Source organism: Stomoxys calcitrans, chromosome 1 (genome assembly GCF_963082655.1).
Source record: "Stomoxys calcitrans chromosome 1, idStoCalc2.1, whole genome shotgun sequence".
Lineage (NCBI taxonomy): Eukaryota > Metazoa > Arthropoda > Insecta > Diptera > Muscidae > Stomoxys > Stomoxys calcitrans.
The window spans coordinates 155,439,505-155,458,808 of record NC_081552.1 but is presented as its reverse complement, the minus strand read 5'-3'; the positions used below and the strand labels follow the sequence as shown (position 1 = coordinate 155,458,808).

Sequence of the window (19,304 nt, the reverse complement as noted above, 5' to 3'; positions counted from 1 at the left end):
TGTTTAGAGTAAAGAGTAGCACAATCTAAAATGTTGAGTAACCTTGCTTTTACCTCTTGATTTTGCTGAAACTTTAAACCATTTACAAAAATATAACATTTAAAACTGTCAGCACTGCACTCAGAGACTAAGAAATTTTCACACAATAGTGGTTAACACTCGCCGCATAACTCAGCTGCCTTATACCGAAAATGTCATTAATACAATGTTTTCACGTTTTCCAACTTTTATATACAATATAATATGTATAAAATGAAATTATTTCTTATGTATAATTCGTTGAACATTCTTGTTATGAGGATACATTTTCTACGGCCGTAATTAAAGGTGGAGGAGATTTTGCAATAGGTGATGTGGGCTCGTGGTCTTTTTTTATAGGTGGATCTTCTGATTCAGGGTTCTTTGCAGTTTGTTTTTCTTCTGAGACAGAGTCATTGGCGTTAGTGGTATATTTTTGGCCAACTGTGCGAGCATAGTTATCTTCATTAAACCATTCCTTATGGGATTCCAAATAACTAAAACAGAGCAAATCGTTAAATGTAACTATTCCAAAATGAAATCTTTCTTTGGCAGTCTACACAACACACGTTAACTTACCGAACAAATGTATCCAAGTGTTGTAATATTATCTTCAATTTTTCATCACTCATAGTTGACGCATTCAGAAATTCAGGTAACTTTACTAAAAAAACACATTACAAAAAAAATATATATTACAAGAAATGTACTACAAGAAAATTAATTAGTATGCTAAATACCAATAAGACGTGCTAAGTGAGGAGCTCCAAAAATCATAGACGGTGATGAGAGTGCATTCGAAGGCAATATGCGCCACGATAAAACATTTTGCAAAAAATCTCGTATCTGTGGCGAAATCGGGGCCAACGATTTTAAATAGTTCAAACTAGAGGCAGGGATGTTGGAATTAAGTGGCGTTGATGCTCCCGAACTTGTACTTGCAATACTAGACAAACAATTCTCTATTGTAAAATCACAATCATCGCTACGATGAGAGCGTAACTTTCGACGCTGTGGTTGATCTTCTTGCGATGTTACGGAGGGCATGCTGTTAGTTTCAGCTCCTGTAACCAATGCTGCTAAGCCAGCACCACCAGCGACTGTGGCTAATACTTGTTGTGTTTCAATGTTTTCAGTTTGTAAAGTTGCTGTAGGTGTGGATGTTGCAGTTGTTGCGTTAGTAGTTACCATTAAGGGCGCCGTAGTATCGCTTGAATCGTTTTTAATATTAAACCATTCCAAGGAGAATACCGGCGTCGCCACATACGTAAAATTTTTTAAATTCTCCTCTGATAAAAAAGACAATGCATATACCTTCTCCTCTTTGTACAGCAAATATTCAGATATAGTAAAATCGAAATATATACGTAAGCCATCGGCAACTTCTTTCAGCAAATCGACCCTAAAATGAAACGTCGTTATTATATTGGTAAAAAATGTTTTTTTTTTTTACAATTATGCGACTGATCACAAAAAAAACACTAGGCCCAATTAGACCTGTTTAATACTTTCTAAGCTACAAACATGGTTAGAATCTTTTCTGCTTTTGACGTATATGTAATATCTAAGTTTCAAAACGTACGTTGCTTTAATTTTATCAACATCTTTTTCTTTTCTCTCAGTAGTACGTTGTTGTGTTGCTCGTCGACGAGGATGGGCTTCCGTTTGGTTATTCGAGAAAACCGTTTTTAGGGCAGTCTGTTTTACGAACTTTTCCAATATAGCCACTACAGGTATGCGCGATGGCAGAGCGTGTTGTTTACCATACTTAACAACCATGTCGTAATCATATTCCAAATACTGGCGCAGACGTTCACTTATTCGCAGCAGAACACGATCCTCATCATGAAAACTTTCTATGGAACTACAACATGAATCCGTTTCACAATCTAAAAAAAAGAAAATTAAATAAAACGTTTAATTAGGAAATACTTTGAAATTCTTTTTCGCAACGTTCTGTTTAGCATACTTTTTTAGCTTCGTTGCAGAGAGTCTTCCAAAAAAAAAGATGCAGTTCTTACAAAATACATATTATCAGTTCAATCCCATGGTTGTACGTACCGGATTGACCCGATGGAATCCTTCATCGGCAAGGGCTGCCGCCTAGAGCTGGCAAAATATCGATGGTACTATTTTTGCAAATTTTGCCCATAAACATTCCACTGGGGAACAGGGGCAAACTTCTCACATAGCAATGAGTGCAGTTCGATTCAAGTTTAAGCTCAATGATAAGGGGCCTCCTTTTTATAGTCAAGTCCGAACGGCGCGCCGCAGTGCGATACCTCTTTGGAGAGAAGTTTTACATAGCATATAGTACCTCACAAATGTTGCCAGCATTAGGAGGGGAAAACTACCGCTGAAAATTTTTTTCTGATGGTCCTGCCAGGATTCGAACCCAGGCGTTCAGCGTCATAGGCGGACATGCTAACCTCTACGCTACGGAGGCTTTTCAATATTAATTTCGATTAAACAACCATCAGGCCTATAAATAATCACACTATGCTAAGACGTACTTTTTCTAACATAAGTTAATTTCCCTCAAAAAAAAAACTACTCAATTTCAAAAACTCATTTCTGGCCATTTTTCTAAATATTCGGCTTACAATGACTTGTAATACTTTAATTTTTGGGTTATAGTTTATTGGGCAATATTACTGACAATACTGCGATCAATATTATTTTAAAAAACTTTTAACATTAATGTTGTGGGAGATTTTGGCTAAACGCGAAAACATGCTTAAATACTGCTTAAAATTTTGCAAAAACTATTTATTTTAATTTATGTAAGCTTTGATTGAGACAAATCAGTCTTTGTTTATGTCTCACAACTATATATTTTTAAAACTTTGTATCTTGGGTTATTATGACATGCAACTGTATGCAAAGCATGTTTCGAATCGGTGAATAATCTCATACAGCTTATACAATGTCTGAAGCACCTATATATATAGGGTCATTGGCCGATTTGGACCATGCTGAGCTTGGCAGTAAAAAGTCATAACGGAGTCCATTGTGATGCCACAGTAGTGAAAAGTCAAGGCCTCTGGTGGAAATCAAGCCCACGATCCCCGCATTGGCAATACGAGCTACCGACTCCGCTACCGGGGAGCCAATAGGGGCTAAGTTTTTTTTAATAGAAGGTAAAAGAAATACTTTAAAAAGTATCAAAAAACTAAAACAATGATGCATGTGTTACTGCCACCATACTCTCTTCGATATTTTACTTATTTATGTAACACCTAAAAACTTCGTTTCTTGGGGAATCTCTAGTGAAATCGATTTGGAACATTTCTTTCATTGAGATCATCCTCTTTAATTGAAAATTTTGAAAAAAACACTATGCAATGAGTTCAGAAAAATACGAAATTTTCCAAAGTTTAAGATACTTCTTTTTATGCATATATTATTGGCGGTACTTATGTGAATTATTACTGATATCATTTCTTTGGAGAGAATAGGATATTTCTTCCTTTCACACTATGCCCCTTAAGTAGAATATTGTAGGAGATTTTGGTTAAATTCGAACATAAGCTAAAATAACACTTAAAGGTGTCAGCAAATAATTTTTGCATGACTTCGAGTGAAATTGAACTTCTAGTGAAATTTGATGGAGAATATTTCTTCCTTTGAGACCATTTCTCAAAAATGAAGTTACATGTTACTTTTATGCACAACCTTGAAAATATGAAGACAGAAATTCAAGCAAAAAATACAATTTTGTGGTTTTTGCCGAAATTGTTAACGAGGTTTCCACGATATGTTTCATATGTACGGATTTTTGTTGCTCAGTAACTTATAGTCAAAATTGGTAAGCAACATTTTTGGCATCATCCTCCTAAAATGAAGTTTTATTGGTGTTTGGCACTAATTTTCAAAAAGTATTACTTTAACCCTAAAATGTCCTTTACAATTTTAGAGATTACTGGCGTTCAGGTTAAGTTTTGGGTTTAGATGTAAATGGAGACCTATAATAAAATTGTATGGTGAACATTTTTGTAGAATATTTTGATCAGCCAAAAGATAAATTACAATGAGTTTTAATGCTTTTTCAAAAAGGGGACAAAAAGACCCCTTAAGTTCCACAAAAATATTTCTCGCAGCCTTGCGAGCCAGTAATACTGCCGAAAACACCATGCACCTCAAATAGTTACTTTCCTATGTAATGTAATTTGGTTACTTTTCGATGTAATGTTCCTGCATGTGAGCTTTCAAGCTTGCCGGAGTAGAAAAACACGACGAAAAACATTTCTCACATTTGAACTGCTTGGAGGCGTCCTGATGGTGCCTCATAATGTGCTGGTTCAACTGCAATTGCAATAAGACTGGTACTATATTCGTTTCTTACAGTTGAAAACACATTTGTTTTTTTTTTCACGGTAAAAAGTTGAAAATTTTGCCCATGAACATTCCACTAAGGAACAGGGACAAACTTCTTACATATCAATGAGTGCAGTCCGATTCAAGTTTAAGCTCAATGATAAGGGGCCTCCTTTTTATAACCTCTTTGGAGAGAAGTTTTTACATGGCATACTACCTCACAAATGTTGCCAGCATTAATTAGGAGAGGAAAACCACCGCTGAAAATTTTTTCTGATGGTCTCGCCAGGATTCGAACCCATGCGTTCAGCGTCATAGGCGGACATGCTAACATCTGCCCTACGGTGGCCTTCACGGTTACTTTTTTGAAATACCACAAAAATCTCAATGAAAACATAATACTTTTAACAACGTTTTTTCATAAAAAAATGAGAGAATGTTCTACTGAATGCAATCAGCAAGCAAACTCTATTATCTAAAAAGAGTAATCACGAAAAAATGTTCCGAAAAACGAACATAGTACCAGCCAATGGTCATTAACATATCATTGCGTACTCGTGGACTGCATGTAACCGAAGTCTTTTTTTGAGGGCAAGGGTTTTGGACACTCTTTACAAACGAAGTCATGGCTCCTCTTTTGAGCCGATGTTATGTGGTTCTGTAGGTTAACTTCCCTTCAGAAATCAAATTATTTGCCAGCAGAATGTATGAACATGTGTCTGGTAAAGTCTGATGTGCCTCTGAGTTCCTTCAGGCAGACGGCCCACTTATATCTTTTTCAAGGACGATTGCTTAACGGTTCATCGGTCAACATGTCTATAGTTCTTGCCTATGAACTCTTTTTCTTTTCTTGTTTTATTTTGCAAAAACTAGGAACTTGAGACTGAAATTTATGTTTTTGTTTTGCTTTAAAGTTACTGAAATTAACGATAGTATCGATAGTTATCTATTTTTTTTTTTTTTTGAAAAATATCGAAAATATTGAACTTTGCGAATATCGATAGTTTGCCAGCTCTACTGCCGCCTCGGTGTACAACACACTGCTACAACAACAACATAAAGTTGCATACGTTTTTTTCGAGGGATATGGTGATTTGAAAGTGCTATCTTGTAGAAGTATTTTTTATTAATAAAACAAGTTTTGCCTTAATACTAAAGAAACGTATTACAAATTTGGAAATGTTCTACCAATATAATAAAAGCTAAATTCTTTCCCGGTATACTATATGGTGTTTTTCCCATGAACAGAAGATCCATTTTAATGTTTCCAAAGCAAACAAATGTTCTATTACAGCATTTTCACAACGTATTGTAAATTAAGGTGTATATACAGTATCGGCCAAAACCCAGGCGCACCGTCAGGAGGAGTCAATTTGAAGGCGCACAAGAAGATCAAGTGGTAGGAGACACCTCCAAACTTGGTGTTATATAGAAGGAGCGAATTAGATCGAGGAGCCTGGAAGGCTATTTTACATTCGGCTAATGGGACAAATGTTCTGTCATAGCCAATTAATATAAATAGGCATCAACGGACTTTAATCCTATTGGAACCCTTGGGAAATTGTAAAAATCAACCGAGAAAATTGAGAACTCAAAGATTTATTTGAAACCGCCAAATTAGCCGGGGAAGCAATATCACCCGCAATAACTAAAATGTTTATATCCTATATGCCTCCAAGATGTGCGTGTGGTATCCAGAATAAAGGATTTGTAACGAAATACTGACAGTTTTGTTTTGTACCTTAAATTGGCTGTGCTTTAGTTTTATCTGCTGTTTATTGGATTTTAACTTTCTTGTATTAAGTTCTAAATTTATATTTTCTTAAAAAAAATATCATATAATAAATATGTACTTAAGGGGTGCTTAGGTTTTGAGCGATACTGTATGTATGTATGTCTTCATAAAAATTGTTGTTGTAGCAGTGCGTTGTACACTGAGGCGGCAACCTTTGCCGATGAAGGACTCCATCGGGTCAGTCCGTTACGTACAACAGACCGCCATGGCATTGCTTCATAAGAGTGGTCTATATTTTGTATGTGGAACCCCAAACAGAATAAACAGTTAGACGAGTTTCTCTCAAAAACCCATGTCCAAACTGAAACTTTAGTAGACGACATGGAAGTGAGAGCAGAGACAACGGAAGACATGTTGAGGCTTTTGATGAAAACCCATTTTCCACAGGATACGAAGGGACTCACAGGGAGACATCGAAATCTTGGAATCATGACGTTGATCGAAGCCAGGAGGCAAGGGTGGTATTACTCAAGCCCGACAAGGCAAGTTATGCGACACCAAAGGCCTACAGACCCATAAACCTTACGTCCTTTCTACTCAAAACCATGGAACGTATTGTGGACACCATGATAAAGAGCGAAATGCTCAAATACAAAGAGCATGTCTATGTCAAGGGAAGGTCGGTGGAGACTGCCCTGCACGAGGTTGTGCATAAAATAGAAGAATCCTTCGATGCCAAAATGTACACAAGGCGATATGCATTGACATCGAGGTGGCTTTTAACAATGTGCGGACCAATACACTGATCCAAACCTTAAACCAGTACCGGCTGGACCCGGTCCTTAGAGACTGGATAAACCATATGCTAAGGAACAGGCGGATAAATTGTGTGTCCCATGGCATAAATATAAGGGAGAAAGTGGCACAGGGCACGCCATAGGGGGCATTTTATCGCCACTCCTATGGGTGACCACCATAAATGACCTATTACTGATGCTGACTGAGGAGGGATTTGAACACGTCTGCTACGCAGACGATGTTATAATACTTCTAAGAGGTAAGGATCCGAACGAGCTATGCAGAAGGGCCGAAAAGGTCTTGCATATGGCATATGACTGGGCTAAACCCAGAGATCTCAATGTTAACCCAGAGAAGACTGAAATATGCCTGTTCACGAGGAAGACGAAGGTGGGCCAATTTAACGCACCACGTTTCCTCAATAAGACGATTTCAATATCTGACAAGGTCAAATACTTAGGTGTGATCTTGAACAGGAAACTGAATTGGAAGTGTCACATTCAGTAGCGTACTGAGAAGGCTCACAGATGTTAGGCACTATGTAGACGGGCCGTAGGCTCGAAATGGGGCTTGCATCCGAGGATAGTCCACTGACTCTACAGGAGCGTGATTAGACAAATACTTACTTACGCCTCAGTAGTTTGGTGGACTTTTATGGAGAAAAAGAGCAACATAAGGACTATACAACAGGTTCAGAGAACATGTTGTCTTGGCATAGGCGGAGCGATGAGGACCACACCCACTAGGGCACTGGATACTATACTAGATATCCGATCCATTAACATACAGATTAAGTGTGAGGCAGCCACTGTGGCTATGAGACTTAAGGCGATGGGAGAATGGATCGAGGATGGAAGCAGCTCACCGTGGCATAATCGAGGCGACAATAGGAAACCTGGAAGGCAGGGAAGAGGTTTCCGATCGGATACCTGAGATGAAACTTGAAGTGAAATGCGAGGCACTGCTGCCATCGGCACAGTCTTGGATTGACGGAACCCTAGTATTACCAGATCATGTTACACTGATAGATCGGAGGTAGAGGACAGAGTGGCCCTGGCGGTTTACATTGAGAAATTAGGGACTGATATCTGTTCTAGGCTGTCTGACCATAATACGGTCCTGCAGGCTGAGATCCGGGTGCTAACGCGAGGACGTCGAGTGTGAACATCTTCACCGACAGTAAAATTGCCATAAGGGCAATAACAACCAGGACGGTAAGGTCACGAAAAGTCTTGCAGTGTAAGGAGATTAACGCCTTCTCTGAGGATGGCAAAATCCGCATAACAGATACCGGCACTTAGGTGGAGACACAATACCAGACATGAACCAACTTAGGGGAGTAGTATTGAAAACAATTAAGGATTTTGTAAGTAGCACGGAATTCCTAACTTAAAATTATCTTTTTAGAGGTTACTTTATAGTTTTTAGAGCGCACAACAAGTCAATTGCTGGCTTAGGTGTATGTACATAGTAAAATGGGGCGAATTAATATCTGCACCCTCTTTTCAACCTAACGTAAACCAACCTAGACAGTTGGCCTAGTTATTTTTTCACCTTAAACCGGCGTTTTTTCTGTTTTATGCTGTCAGTACTCACCATCTTTCATTGAGTAACGGTCGTGTTTCTCAAATGTGCTGCCAGAGCTAAAATTGTCCTCAGATAATCCACGTGGACGTAGTTTGCTAGGCGATGCACTGGCATCAGCGGAATCTTCAGAATTAACAGCAGTGGATTTGCGTAAACGTTTTTTACTTTTATGCTCTTTACGATATAAATACGCTCCCCTAAAAATAAAAGAAGTTAACGAATTTCCAATTTCCATGTTCTTAAAAAAAATTAATAAAAATGGGTTTTGTTAATGTAAAGCAAATAATTTAATATATGCTGTTTTATTTTAGCACTGGGTAAATAAGCCGTGAAGGGCAAAAATAAAAACGTTTCCAGTGCAAGTCTGGTTGTTTGGCATGAGGTGGTATCGCCATTTGCCAACCTGTCAAAACAATACGAGGAAAAAAGTAAAAATATTTGTAAAATGTATAAATGAGATTAGCAAAACACGCGCGGACATAGAAATCAAATTTAATTTATTAAGTTTTGTACACAAAATTGTATAAATAATTGGTTTAAATTTTTATTTGCCATTGGCTATAGAGGGCAAAGTGGCCACACTTATTTGTGAAAAACATTTCATGCCAATCCTGACAAGACATGTTCTACATAAGCCTACACTGGTAATTTAGCCAGAACTTTATTGTCTTGGGCAGATGCCATTTTCATACAAATTTCATTGCACTGCACTATATGGTCGAAAATAAAACACAGCTATAGATTTTTGGGCTCCTTATTAACCCGAGTAAAAAATTAATGTGGTCGAATACAAATATGTCTGGGGAAAATGCTGATTTTTTAAGCCCAATACTCTATTTCGGGAGATCGGTCTAATGGCAGCTATATCCAGATATGGTCCGATCTGGGCCACATTGAGCAAAAAGGTGTAGAGGTCTACCTAAACTCAATGTTCCAAATTTCATCGAAATCGCATAAAAAATGCTGCTTTTATGGGCTCAATACTCTGAACATGAACGATATGTTGGGTGTGAGTGCAACCCAAACACAAAGAGTAGGTTAGGACAAAAAGAGGGTGCGCATATTAATCCCCACCATGCCACTATAAACATACACCTAGGTCAGTAATCGACTTGTTGTGCGCTCTAAAAAAGTAACGTCGAAAAAAAATTAAGTTAGGAATTCGGTGCTTCTTACAAAATCCTTAATTGTTTTTCATGCTGGTGTATCCCCACTAGCAGGTGTCCCCACCTAAGTTTTGGTGTTTTTTGGCGGCGAATGCCGGGCAATGATAAAGAAAATTCTCCAACGTCTCGTCATCTTTTCCACATGCCCTACACATGCTATCACTTACCGCACCGATTTTGCATAAATGAGCTCCTAGTCCTACGTGTCCAGTTACGATACCAAAAGCTATACTGACCTTGTTCTTACTTCCTTTCAGTAATAGCCTCGTTCTCTCACGATCCAGATCACCTCATAGGATTTTCGCCGTCCTACGGACTGTTTCGCTGTTCCAAAGTGTTACACGCCCACGCCCTTACACGCCGCCATCGAGAAGACGTTAATCTCCTTCTTACATTCCAAGATTGTTCTTGATCTTACCGTCCTGGTTGTTATTGCACTTATGGACATTTTACTGTCCGTAAAGATCACCACATCACTTCACGCATTCCGTGATCGCCCGGATCTCCGCCTGCAGGACCGTATTATGGCCAGACAGTCTAAAACAGATCTCAGTCCCTGGGTTCTCAATGTAGATCCACAGGCCCACTCTGTCCCTTAGCTTTGGTCCATCTGTATAACAAAATCTTCCATACGGCAATACTAGGGTTCCGTCACTCCAAGACTGTGTCGCTGGCAGCAGTGCCTCGCACACGACCCCAAGTTTCGTCTCAGGTACTCGATCGGAAACCTCTTCCCTTTCTTCCAGGTTTTATATCGTCGCCCCGATTATACCGGGATGGTATGTGCTGCTTTCATCCTCAATACATTCTCCTATCGCCTTAATATCCACAGTGGCTGCCTCACATTTAATCTGTATCTCCGCTCCGCCTATGTTCTCTGAACTTTTTGTATGGTCCTTATGTTGCACTTTTTCTCCATAGCAGTCCACCAAACTAAGTAAGTAAGGCGTAAGTAAGTATTGGTCTAATCACGCTTCTGTAGAGCCAGTGGACTATCCTCGGATTCAGGCCCCATTTCGAGACTACGGCTCGTCTGCATAGTGCCCAACATCTGCAAGCCTTCTCAGTACGCCCCTGAATGTGGCACTTCCAATTAAGTTTCCTATCCAAGATCACTCCTAATTATTTGACTTTGTCAGATATAAAAATCGTTTTATTGAGGAAACGTGGTGTGTCAAATTGGGCCTCTCGTCCTCCTCGTGAACAGGCATATTTCAGTCTTCTCCGGGTCTATCCCAGTCATATGCCATATGCAAGACCCATTCGGCCCTTCTGCATAGCTGGTTCGGATCCTTACTCCTAAGAAGTATTATAACATTGTCTGCATAGCAGACGGGTTCAAATCCCTCCTCTGTCAGCATCCGTAATAGGTTATTTATGGTGGTCACCTAAAGGAGTGGCGATAAAATTCACCCCCGAATCTCCCCGGTCATCCAGGGTTTTCCTTGGGCTGATTTTCCTTCTCGAAGAAGACAACTATCTCCCAAAGACTACTAGTGCAGTCGTAATCCTGCAATCACTGTTGTTTAGTTAATACACGTCGACAATTGTAAAAAATAATCGCAAAATCAAGAATGTGCGAATTTGACATACTCCGGGCGAAAATGATAAAACCAGCTGGGTCAAATATTTGACAAATCTGAACATACCTTTAGCTCATTGACATGTTGTAAAGTTATGTTGTTTACTGAGAAATCAGTTGGTTGACATTTGTGCCTCCTGCATATATGAAGTATTGATGACTTAGCAAATGAGATTTTGGCAGTTCATTATATCTAAAATTATTCTGGGAAAGGTGTCGTTTCAGCTGTTGTTGTGCCTTTGAAGGCTTAATATGCATACATCTTCAGCAAAAAGGCGGCAATGGTAAATTTTGTTGTATCTGTTTATTATATTGCTGATTTGGTTAAACGCTTTGAAAAAGTGTTACGGAAAGTGGGGATCATTGTGGTATGTCCATTTGTATTTTGACAACTGTTTTTGGAGTAAAACTTATTAATTTTCCCACGAAATGTTCGGCCGGTTAAGATTGATTTAATATAGTTTTATCATTATTGGCCACAAATCCCCGCTAACGATGAGTCAATATGACATGCATGCCAATACGGTCAAAAGCTTTCTCAAAGTCAATAGCGAGTATAGATGTGTGGTTTTTAGAGGATAGGGCTTTACTGGCGCAGAAACCAATGTGCAGTAGAGCATCATCACATCCTTGTTTAGCCTTGAATCTTCTTGGTTTGGACTAATTAGTTTGTTGGTCCTTAAGAACCATGCGAGCCGATTAGAGACAATACGTTCCAATAATTTGGATAAGCAGAGATATAGGCCTACCTAAAAAAAATTGTTTTTACTTCTATAAGGGTTGAGTATTGCGACGACTATTGCTGATTTCCAGGAAAATAATTTGTTACAAAACTTCTTAGATAAAAACCATTTTCTTGTTGAAATCACCATATTACTTCGTACTATGTTGAAGTGCAATTTTGACGTAAAGTACGCACATCAAACGAAATTTTTGGTTGCATCCAAGCCATTTATGTCTCCACTAGAAAATAGTTGTGTAGACTACAAAATGGCGACTAACATAGATTTATAATTTTGCCCGTATTTAGATCACTAAAATTAATCGATTCTATTTGCAAATCACTTTATTTCATGTTGTCTGAAATAATCAAAATATAAATTACCATTTGTAATTGCAAGCAAAAATTTTCCTTTTCGCCTATTATGTCACCCTGTTACGCAAAGAAAATTTTATTTGATCAGCGTAGATGCAAGCGAACTATTCGGTAACGGATTGAAACCCAAAATTTGGCTTAGGAAATGTCAATGCATTTCTTATGGAAACGAAATTTTCGCCAAAGGTGCATACCACCCTTAAGCGACATATCGCGGTCAGGCAAAAATGTAAGCAAACCTTAAATGGCGCTTACATCAAAATCATTTTCGCTTTCAGGATACATTCTTCGACATTCATCAGAAAACGAAAATCCAAACATGTCACTTACATCATATTCGCGGAAAGGTGTTGATATGTTAGCAATTCTGACTATGACTCTGTATGACTAGGTTCAAATCCCGACGAAAGCATCTGCAATATTATTCATAGGAAGAATTCCCCTAACTAATGCTGGTGACACATCTCCCAATAGAAGTTTTACATTGCTGAAGGCATACCTATTCTTAGAAGATGTATCGCTCAGTGGCACGCCTTAGGGCTCCGCTATAAAAATATGGCATTTTTATTGGGCAAAATTTTGAATGTTCTTAAGAATATTTGCATTTGCAACAATTGAGGTCGTTCTCTCTTCGTCATTTCGTTTGTAGCAAAGGCCTGCACGAAACCATTCATCCCATGGCAGCCGGTTGAACGCACCGGATTGACCCGATGGAATCCTCATCGGCAAGGGCTGCCGCCTCAGTGTACGTGGTCGTCCTTTTTCCTTCCTTCTCCGCACGCTTCTGGTCCGTGCCGGGATTGAAAAGAACCCCGATCCCTGGTTCTGTTCGGTTTTCCAGAACCGCCTTCATCATCGGTCGGTGTCGGTGAGGTGTAACCGGTGCATGGAGTGGGTACATTTCCGTTCTTGCTCTGGCCTCACTTCACTGTTACTACCCCCATATGGAATGTATAGGGGTAGTAGTCAGGGCTTCCCCTAGGTACAGACCTAAGCTTCCCCTAGGTACAGACCGTGGCATAGCTTTGGCAGAGCAGATAGATAGCTCCACGTTTTACACGGTGAATGAGGATGTCGCCACTAGGATTACGAGGAGGTGCAGCAGCTCGCCAGACATCTCAATTGATCTCCTGAGTGACGTATCCTGGCAAGCCGTCATTTATTTGGGGTCAGACCACCTCGCCATAATTCTCACGATCGACCGACCACCCGACTTCATAACCTCTGAGCGCCGTTTATCAATTATAAGAAGGCCGATTGGACTGGCTTCAGAGAGTATACCAATCGCCGCTTCAGTGAACTGCCACCCCCCTCTGATGTGCTTGTGGCCGAGAAGAAATTCCGAGACATCATTCCCGGCGCAAGCAGTGGTACTCGCAGACGAGCGTGATGGGATTCGTGCTACGGACCCCGCTAACCCCAGAATCAGCGAGCTGAATCTGGAAATAAACAGGGTAGTCAACGAACATAAGCGGAATTTGTGGCTGGAACACTTGGAGCAATGTAACTTAGGCACCGGTGTAGGCAAACTGTGGGCCACTGTTAAGTCACTCTCGAACCCCGGTAGACGGGATGACAGGACCTCAGTCACTTTTGGCGAAATAACCGTGACTGATCCGAAGAGATGCGCCAGGTTGTTTAAAAGTCAATTTACTGTGCATCCCGAGAGAGACAGGGCAATGAGGAGAGCCATTCGCCGTATTCGTGGTCTCCGAGCTGATGAACAGCCATCACAATTTACCGTGGTCGAAGTTACGAATGTCATCCGTGGCTCAAATCTTCTAAGGCGTTGGGCCCCGACGGAATCTCTACATTGATGTTGAAGAATCTGGATTCACCTGGAGTTGAGTACCTTACCACTGCCCTCAACCTGTCATTGAACACTCTTATAGTTCCCGATGTCTGGAAAATGGGCAGAGTGATCCCGCTACTGAAGCCAGGAAAAGACCTGTGTTTGGGGGAGTCGTACAGACCGATCTCCCTTCTCTCACCAGTGGAAAAGACGCTTGAGGCATTTCTCCTCCCGAGCCTCGTAGGAGAATTTCAATTCGCCGAGCATCAACATGGATTTCGGAGACTGCACAGCACAACAACAGCTTTGCATGCCATCACCACACACATTTGCCGTGGCTTCAATCAACCCAGACCATGTGATAGGACGGTCCTCGTGGCACTGGACCTATCGAAGGCATTCGACACGGTCAGCCATGCCAAATTATTTGAGGACATCGCCAACACGTCCCTCCAGCCAGGCCTGAAACGTTGGGTCGCGAATTATCTTTGTGGCCGCCAGTCATTTGTGGAATTTAGGGATAAGAAGTCGAAACACCGTAGAGTGAAACAGGGAGTTCCCCAAGGTGGGGTGATATCTCCGGCTCTGTTTAACCTCTACCTATCCTCCATCCCACCCCCTCCAGACGGCATAGAGATCGTATCACATGCGGACGATTGTACGATCATGGCATCAGGCCCCCCACCCATTGATGACATCTGCGATAGGTTGAACGTCTACCTCAACGAGCTTGCCTCATATTTCGCTGCAAGAAATCTGAAGATATCCGCCACCAATTCTTCAGCCACATTGTTCACTACAAATACGCGTGAGGTGAATACTGAGCTGACTGTAATGGTCGATGGAGAAATGATTCCGACCATCAAGTGTCTCAAAATACTTGGCGTCACATTTGACAGCTCCTACACTTTCTCCCTACATGCCACAGCAATCTGCAATAAAGTCAAAAGTAGAAACAAGGTCCTCAAGTCACTCGCTGGCAGCACTTGGGGTGCAGACAAAGAAACCTTGTTGACCACGTACAAAGCAATTGACCGGTCTGTGGTAAGTTATGCAGCGCCAGTGTGGTCACGTCAACTTTATGACACGCAGTTGAATAATATTCAGATCTCTCAGAATGCCGCCCTCCGAACTGCGACGGGCTGTCTCCTCAGTTCTCATGTGGACCACCTCCATCAGGAGACAAAGATCCTACCAGTGCGAAGACATAACTACATGCTGTCTAAGCAATACCTTTTGGGCTGTTATCGCAGAAATCATCCAAATCATCATCTACACGATCTAAAGCGTGAGGTTCAGCGCTACAAGAGAGAACCTCTAGATCAAGCGGCATATCAAGCGGGTCTGAACAACATTCATGCAGACACGGTAGCAGACGCGTTAATTGGCTACCGGGTGAATGTAGTCCTTGGAGAACGACTGCCACCCATTGTACCCGAAGAAACCGACCTCCCCCGGCAAACCAGAGTCGTTCCGGCAGATGCAGCCGCCTCAATTCCCACAGATCTAGGATTGATGCCGACGTGCAAGATGTATGTCCCGATTGTAACCAGGGACCGCACGATACACGTCACCTGTTTAACTGTGACGTCAACAAAAACACTTTGTGCCAAATTTTGTAAGGATTGGACCAAAATTGTGGCTTCTACAACTTTTAAAGGGCACATCGGATGAAAGATATATATGGGAGCTATATCTATATCTGGACCGATTTTTTTCAAATTCAGTAGCGTTCGTCCTTGGACCAAAAAAAGAGACTTATGCAAAATTTTGTGAAAATCGGCCAACAAATGCGGTCTGTACCTTGAGTACAAGAATAGATGGACAGACAGACAGACGGACATAGCTAAATCTAATCAGGAAGTGATTCTAAGCCGATCCGTATACTTATCGATGGGTCTAGCTCTTCTCCTTTTTAGCGTTGCAAACAAATGCACAAATCTATAATACCCTATAATACAGTGTTGGTGTAGGGTGTAACAAGTAAAAATGCATTAAGTTCGGCCGTGCCGAAATTTTGATACCCATCACTATGCAAATATTTATTATCAAATAACAATACTATAACCATATTATGCCGTTTGTACGTAGCGGATTGACCCGATGGAGTCCTTCATCGGCAAAGGCTGCCGCCTCAGTATACAACACGCTGCTACAACCACAACAACAGTTCGAAATTTCAGAGAAATCGGGTAATAAGTGCGCCGTTTATATGATTAAGCCCTAAATCAGATAATCGATCTATATAACAGCTAGATCTAAATATGGTCCGATCTGTACCATATTTGGGTTGTTTGTCGGGAGTCTGAAAGCAGCTCACTGTATCAAATTTCAGAAAAATCGGTGAATAAATGCGGGTGTTATAGGTTTAAGACCCTAAATCGACATATCGGTCTATATAGCAGCCAGGGACGTAGCCAGGATTTTATTTCGGCAGAGCGCGGCCGGGATTCGAACCTGGGCACAGCGACAGCCGTTGTCTAGCGTTCGAAGCCATTAATACAACATCCAAAAGATGCGCAGAATCATGTGCACCATGGAAGTAGTGTAATTGTCGCATAAAAAAAGTCTGTCATTACACAAAAACACATGCATTGGGAAAAAGTACAGCTAATAGACAGGGTTGTCGAGCGTGGTTAATATGGTTATTGTATAATAGAGGCGCTTTCGCAATAAATACGATTCAAAGACAACATACCAACACACGGCCCTTTAAGCCATCGCACCTAATATGGTTGAATAGTCTTGCAACCAAAGACGAAACGCGTCCCATATTGGTTGGCATATGTTGCTATCTCTGGCTTTCCTACTCCATTTGCAAAGAAAATCTCCGATCATTGAGCTCATCTCGAAAGAGAAATAAACAAAAATTGTAAAATTTAATGATCTTCAAACAGCAAATTTAATGATCTTCAACAGGCAAAAAAATTGAAAATTTTATTTATATATTTAGATTAAGTACTCTTCTAAACTTATCTTTGAACGACATACATATTAAGCCCCCTGGTGAGAACTTAAAAAAAAATTCTGCGGTGTATATCCTTTGGAGGGTATATGTGCATATCAATGGCTTAATATAAAAAGGGCCTAACTCAATTTTTTAAAATGTTGTTTTTTGTTTATTTGGAAGACAAATATCAGATGCACTTGCCTCCAAATGTCAGGTGATAAAAATTCAAATAAATGACTTAGTCCTAAATCATTTTTTTCATTGTCCTTTACATTAGCAAAATATAGGTTTAGAGTTTTTATTCTATAAGACAAATGTCACCTGAAAACCTCGCCTCAAAATTTTAGGCGGACACAATTGCAAATAACAGATTTATATCGATTTTGAGAAAGTCGTCTAAGTAAAGTTTCCTGTAAAATAACAAAAAATTAAGTTAGGCCCTTTTTATATAAAGCCATCGATATGATTAAGATTGGGCTCTCCGAATTTTACGGTTATATTTATACTAGCTGAACCCGACCCGCTCCGCTGCGTTTTCTTTTACTTTATATGGAACAAAACTATCCGTTGAATATTTATTTTCAGCTATTAAAGCCGAATGGTATATTTGTCACTTGACCAACAGTATAACAATATAAATGCCTTTATTAGAATACAATAAGATCTTTATTGGTCTATAAATTCGTTCAGACGGTTGAGGGTTATTTAAGTTTGGATATTAGATATACCTAATTCTTAAAAGACTTTAATTAAGCCCCAGAAACCTGGTTCCGGGTATCAACTCCACCCATGGGTGGATTCCACCCATATATGGTGGTGGGTATAACGGTCTGCAAAATTTCGTGAATATTTGTTGTTTAATCTGTTGTTTTGGCTTTTAAACTGAAAATCGGGCGTGCATATACATATATGAGAGTTATATCTAAATACTAGCTGACCCGGGCCCGCTCCGCTGCGCCTTCTTTTGCTTTATATGGAACAAAAGTTTCCGTGGAATGTTTATTTTCGACAATTAAAGATCTTTTAGTGAAATGCCATGCTTACTTAACTAACAGTTTAACAATATAAGTGCCTTTACATGAATCTCATATGATCTTTATTGGTCTACGAATTTAAGTGTGGATGTTAGGTGTACTCCATTTTTGAAATACTTCATTTCAGCCCGATATTCTCATGATGTCTGATTTAGTGGTGTTTTCGGGGGAGAGGTGGTCCCCCAGATACTTGGCCCTGAAAAAATATCAGCATCGTGCTCTTCTTTCAAATACCGTTTATTTAAACCCCATATTGCCATTGGCTTAAGAGGAGTTTACAGGATGATGCGTCGCCCAAACACTTTGCTCAAAATAGGTTATCAAATTCGTTTTATAATCTCAAATACCTTTCATTTGAGCCACATATTGGCATGGTCGAAATTTTTTTTCCCTTTGGGGGTGTTTTGGGAAAAGGGTGATGCCCTAAATACATGGCCCTACATTTGGATATCAAATTCGTATTCTACTCCCAAGTACCTTTATTTGAGCCCCATACTGCGATGGTCACTATAAAATTGCTGTTTGTGGAGTATTTTGCGAAAGGGCTAGACCCCCAGAAAATTGGTCCAGAAAATGGATATCAATTCTTGCTATACCCCCCAATACCTTTCATTTAAGCTCCACATTGACATGTTCGGTAAATATGCCCGATTTAGGAGTGGGATTCGGGTGGTCCCCCAAACACTAAGCCCGGAAAATATATCAGCAACGTGCTCTATTCTCATATATCTATATATCATTTATTTGAACCCCATACTGCCATTGCCCTCAAAATTGGATATCAAATTCGTTTTCTAATCTCATTTAAACTCCTTATAGCAAAAGTCAGCGTATATGTCCGGTTTGGGGCATTGGCCCTAAAAACTATGAATATTTAGTTCCAATCTCTTTAAGACCCAAATTGACTTGGTGAGCAAATACGTCCCATTTGGGGGTTGTTATGGTGGGACGTCCACTAGACAGTTGGCCCCTAATGTTGATATCAGATGCGTGGTCTACTCCCACATACCTTTAATTTGAGCCCCATATTTCCATAGTCGGCAAACATGACTGGCTTGGGGGGGTGTTTTGGGAGATCGGCGGCCACTCAGTGAGTTGGCCTTGAAAATATATATCGGATTCGTGTTCCACTTTCAAAACCCTCTTATTTGAACCTCATATTGCAATAGTCAGAAAATACTTACTATTTAGGTGGTGTAGTGGGGGTGGCGTGGCCCCATAGACACTTT

At 40.3% G+C, this 19,304-nt stretch overlaps 1 protein-coding gene across 7 annotated transcripts in view; it reads right to left on the bottom strand.

Annotated features, from left to right (window-relative positions):
• Positions 1–208: 208 nt before the first annotated feature.
• Positions 209–19,304, bottom strand: part of LOC106088629 (protein male-specific lethal-3) — a 37,552-nt gene continuing 18,456 nt past the window's right edge. For all 7 annotated transcript variants that reach the window (XM_013254233.2, XM_013254228.2, XM_013254229.2 and 4 more), the window contains 5 exons: positions 8,465–8,652; positions 1,601–1,907; positions 759–1,420; positions 598–682; positions 209–515 (listed from right to left, as the gene is read on the bottom strand). In XM_013254233.2, the coding sequence (XP_013109687.2) occupies positions 293–515; positions 598–682; positions 759–1,420; positions 1,601–1,907; positions 8,465–8,652 (1,465 nt within the window). In that variant the 3' untranslated portion in view covers positions 209–292. The remainder of the gene's footprint in view (positions 516–597; positions 683–758; positions 1,421–1,600; positions 1,908–8,464; positions 8,653–19,304) is intronic.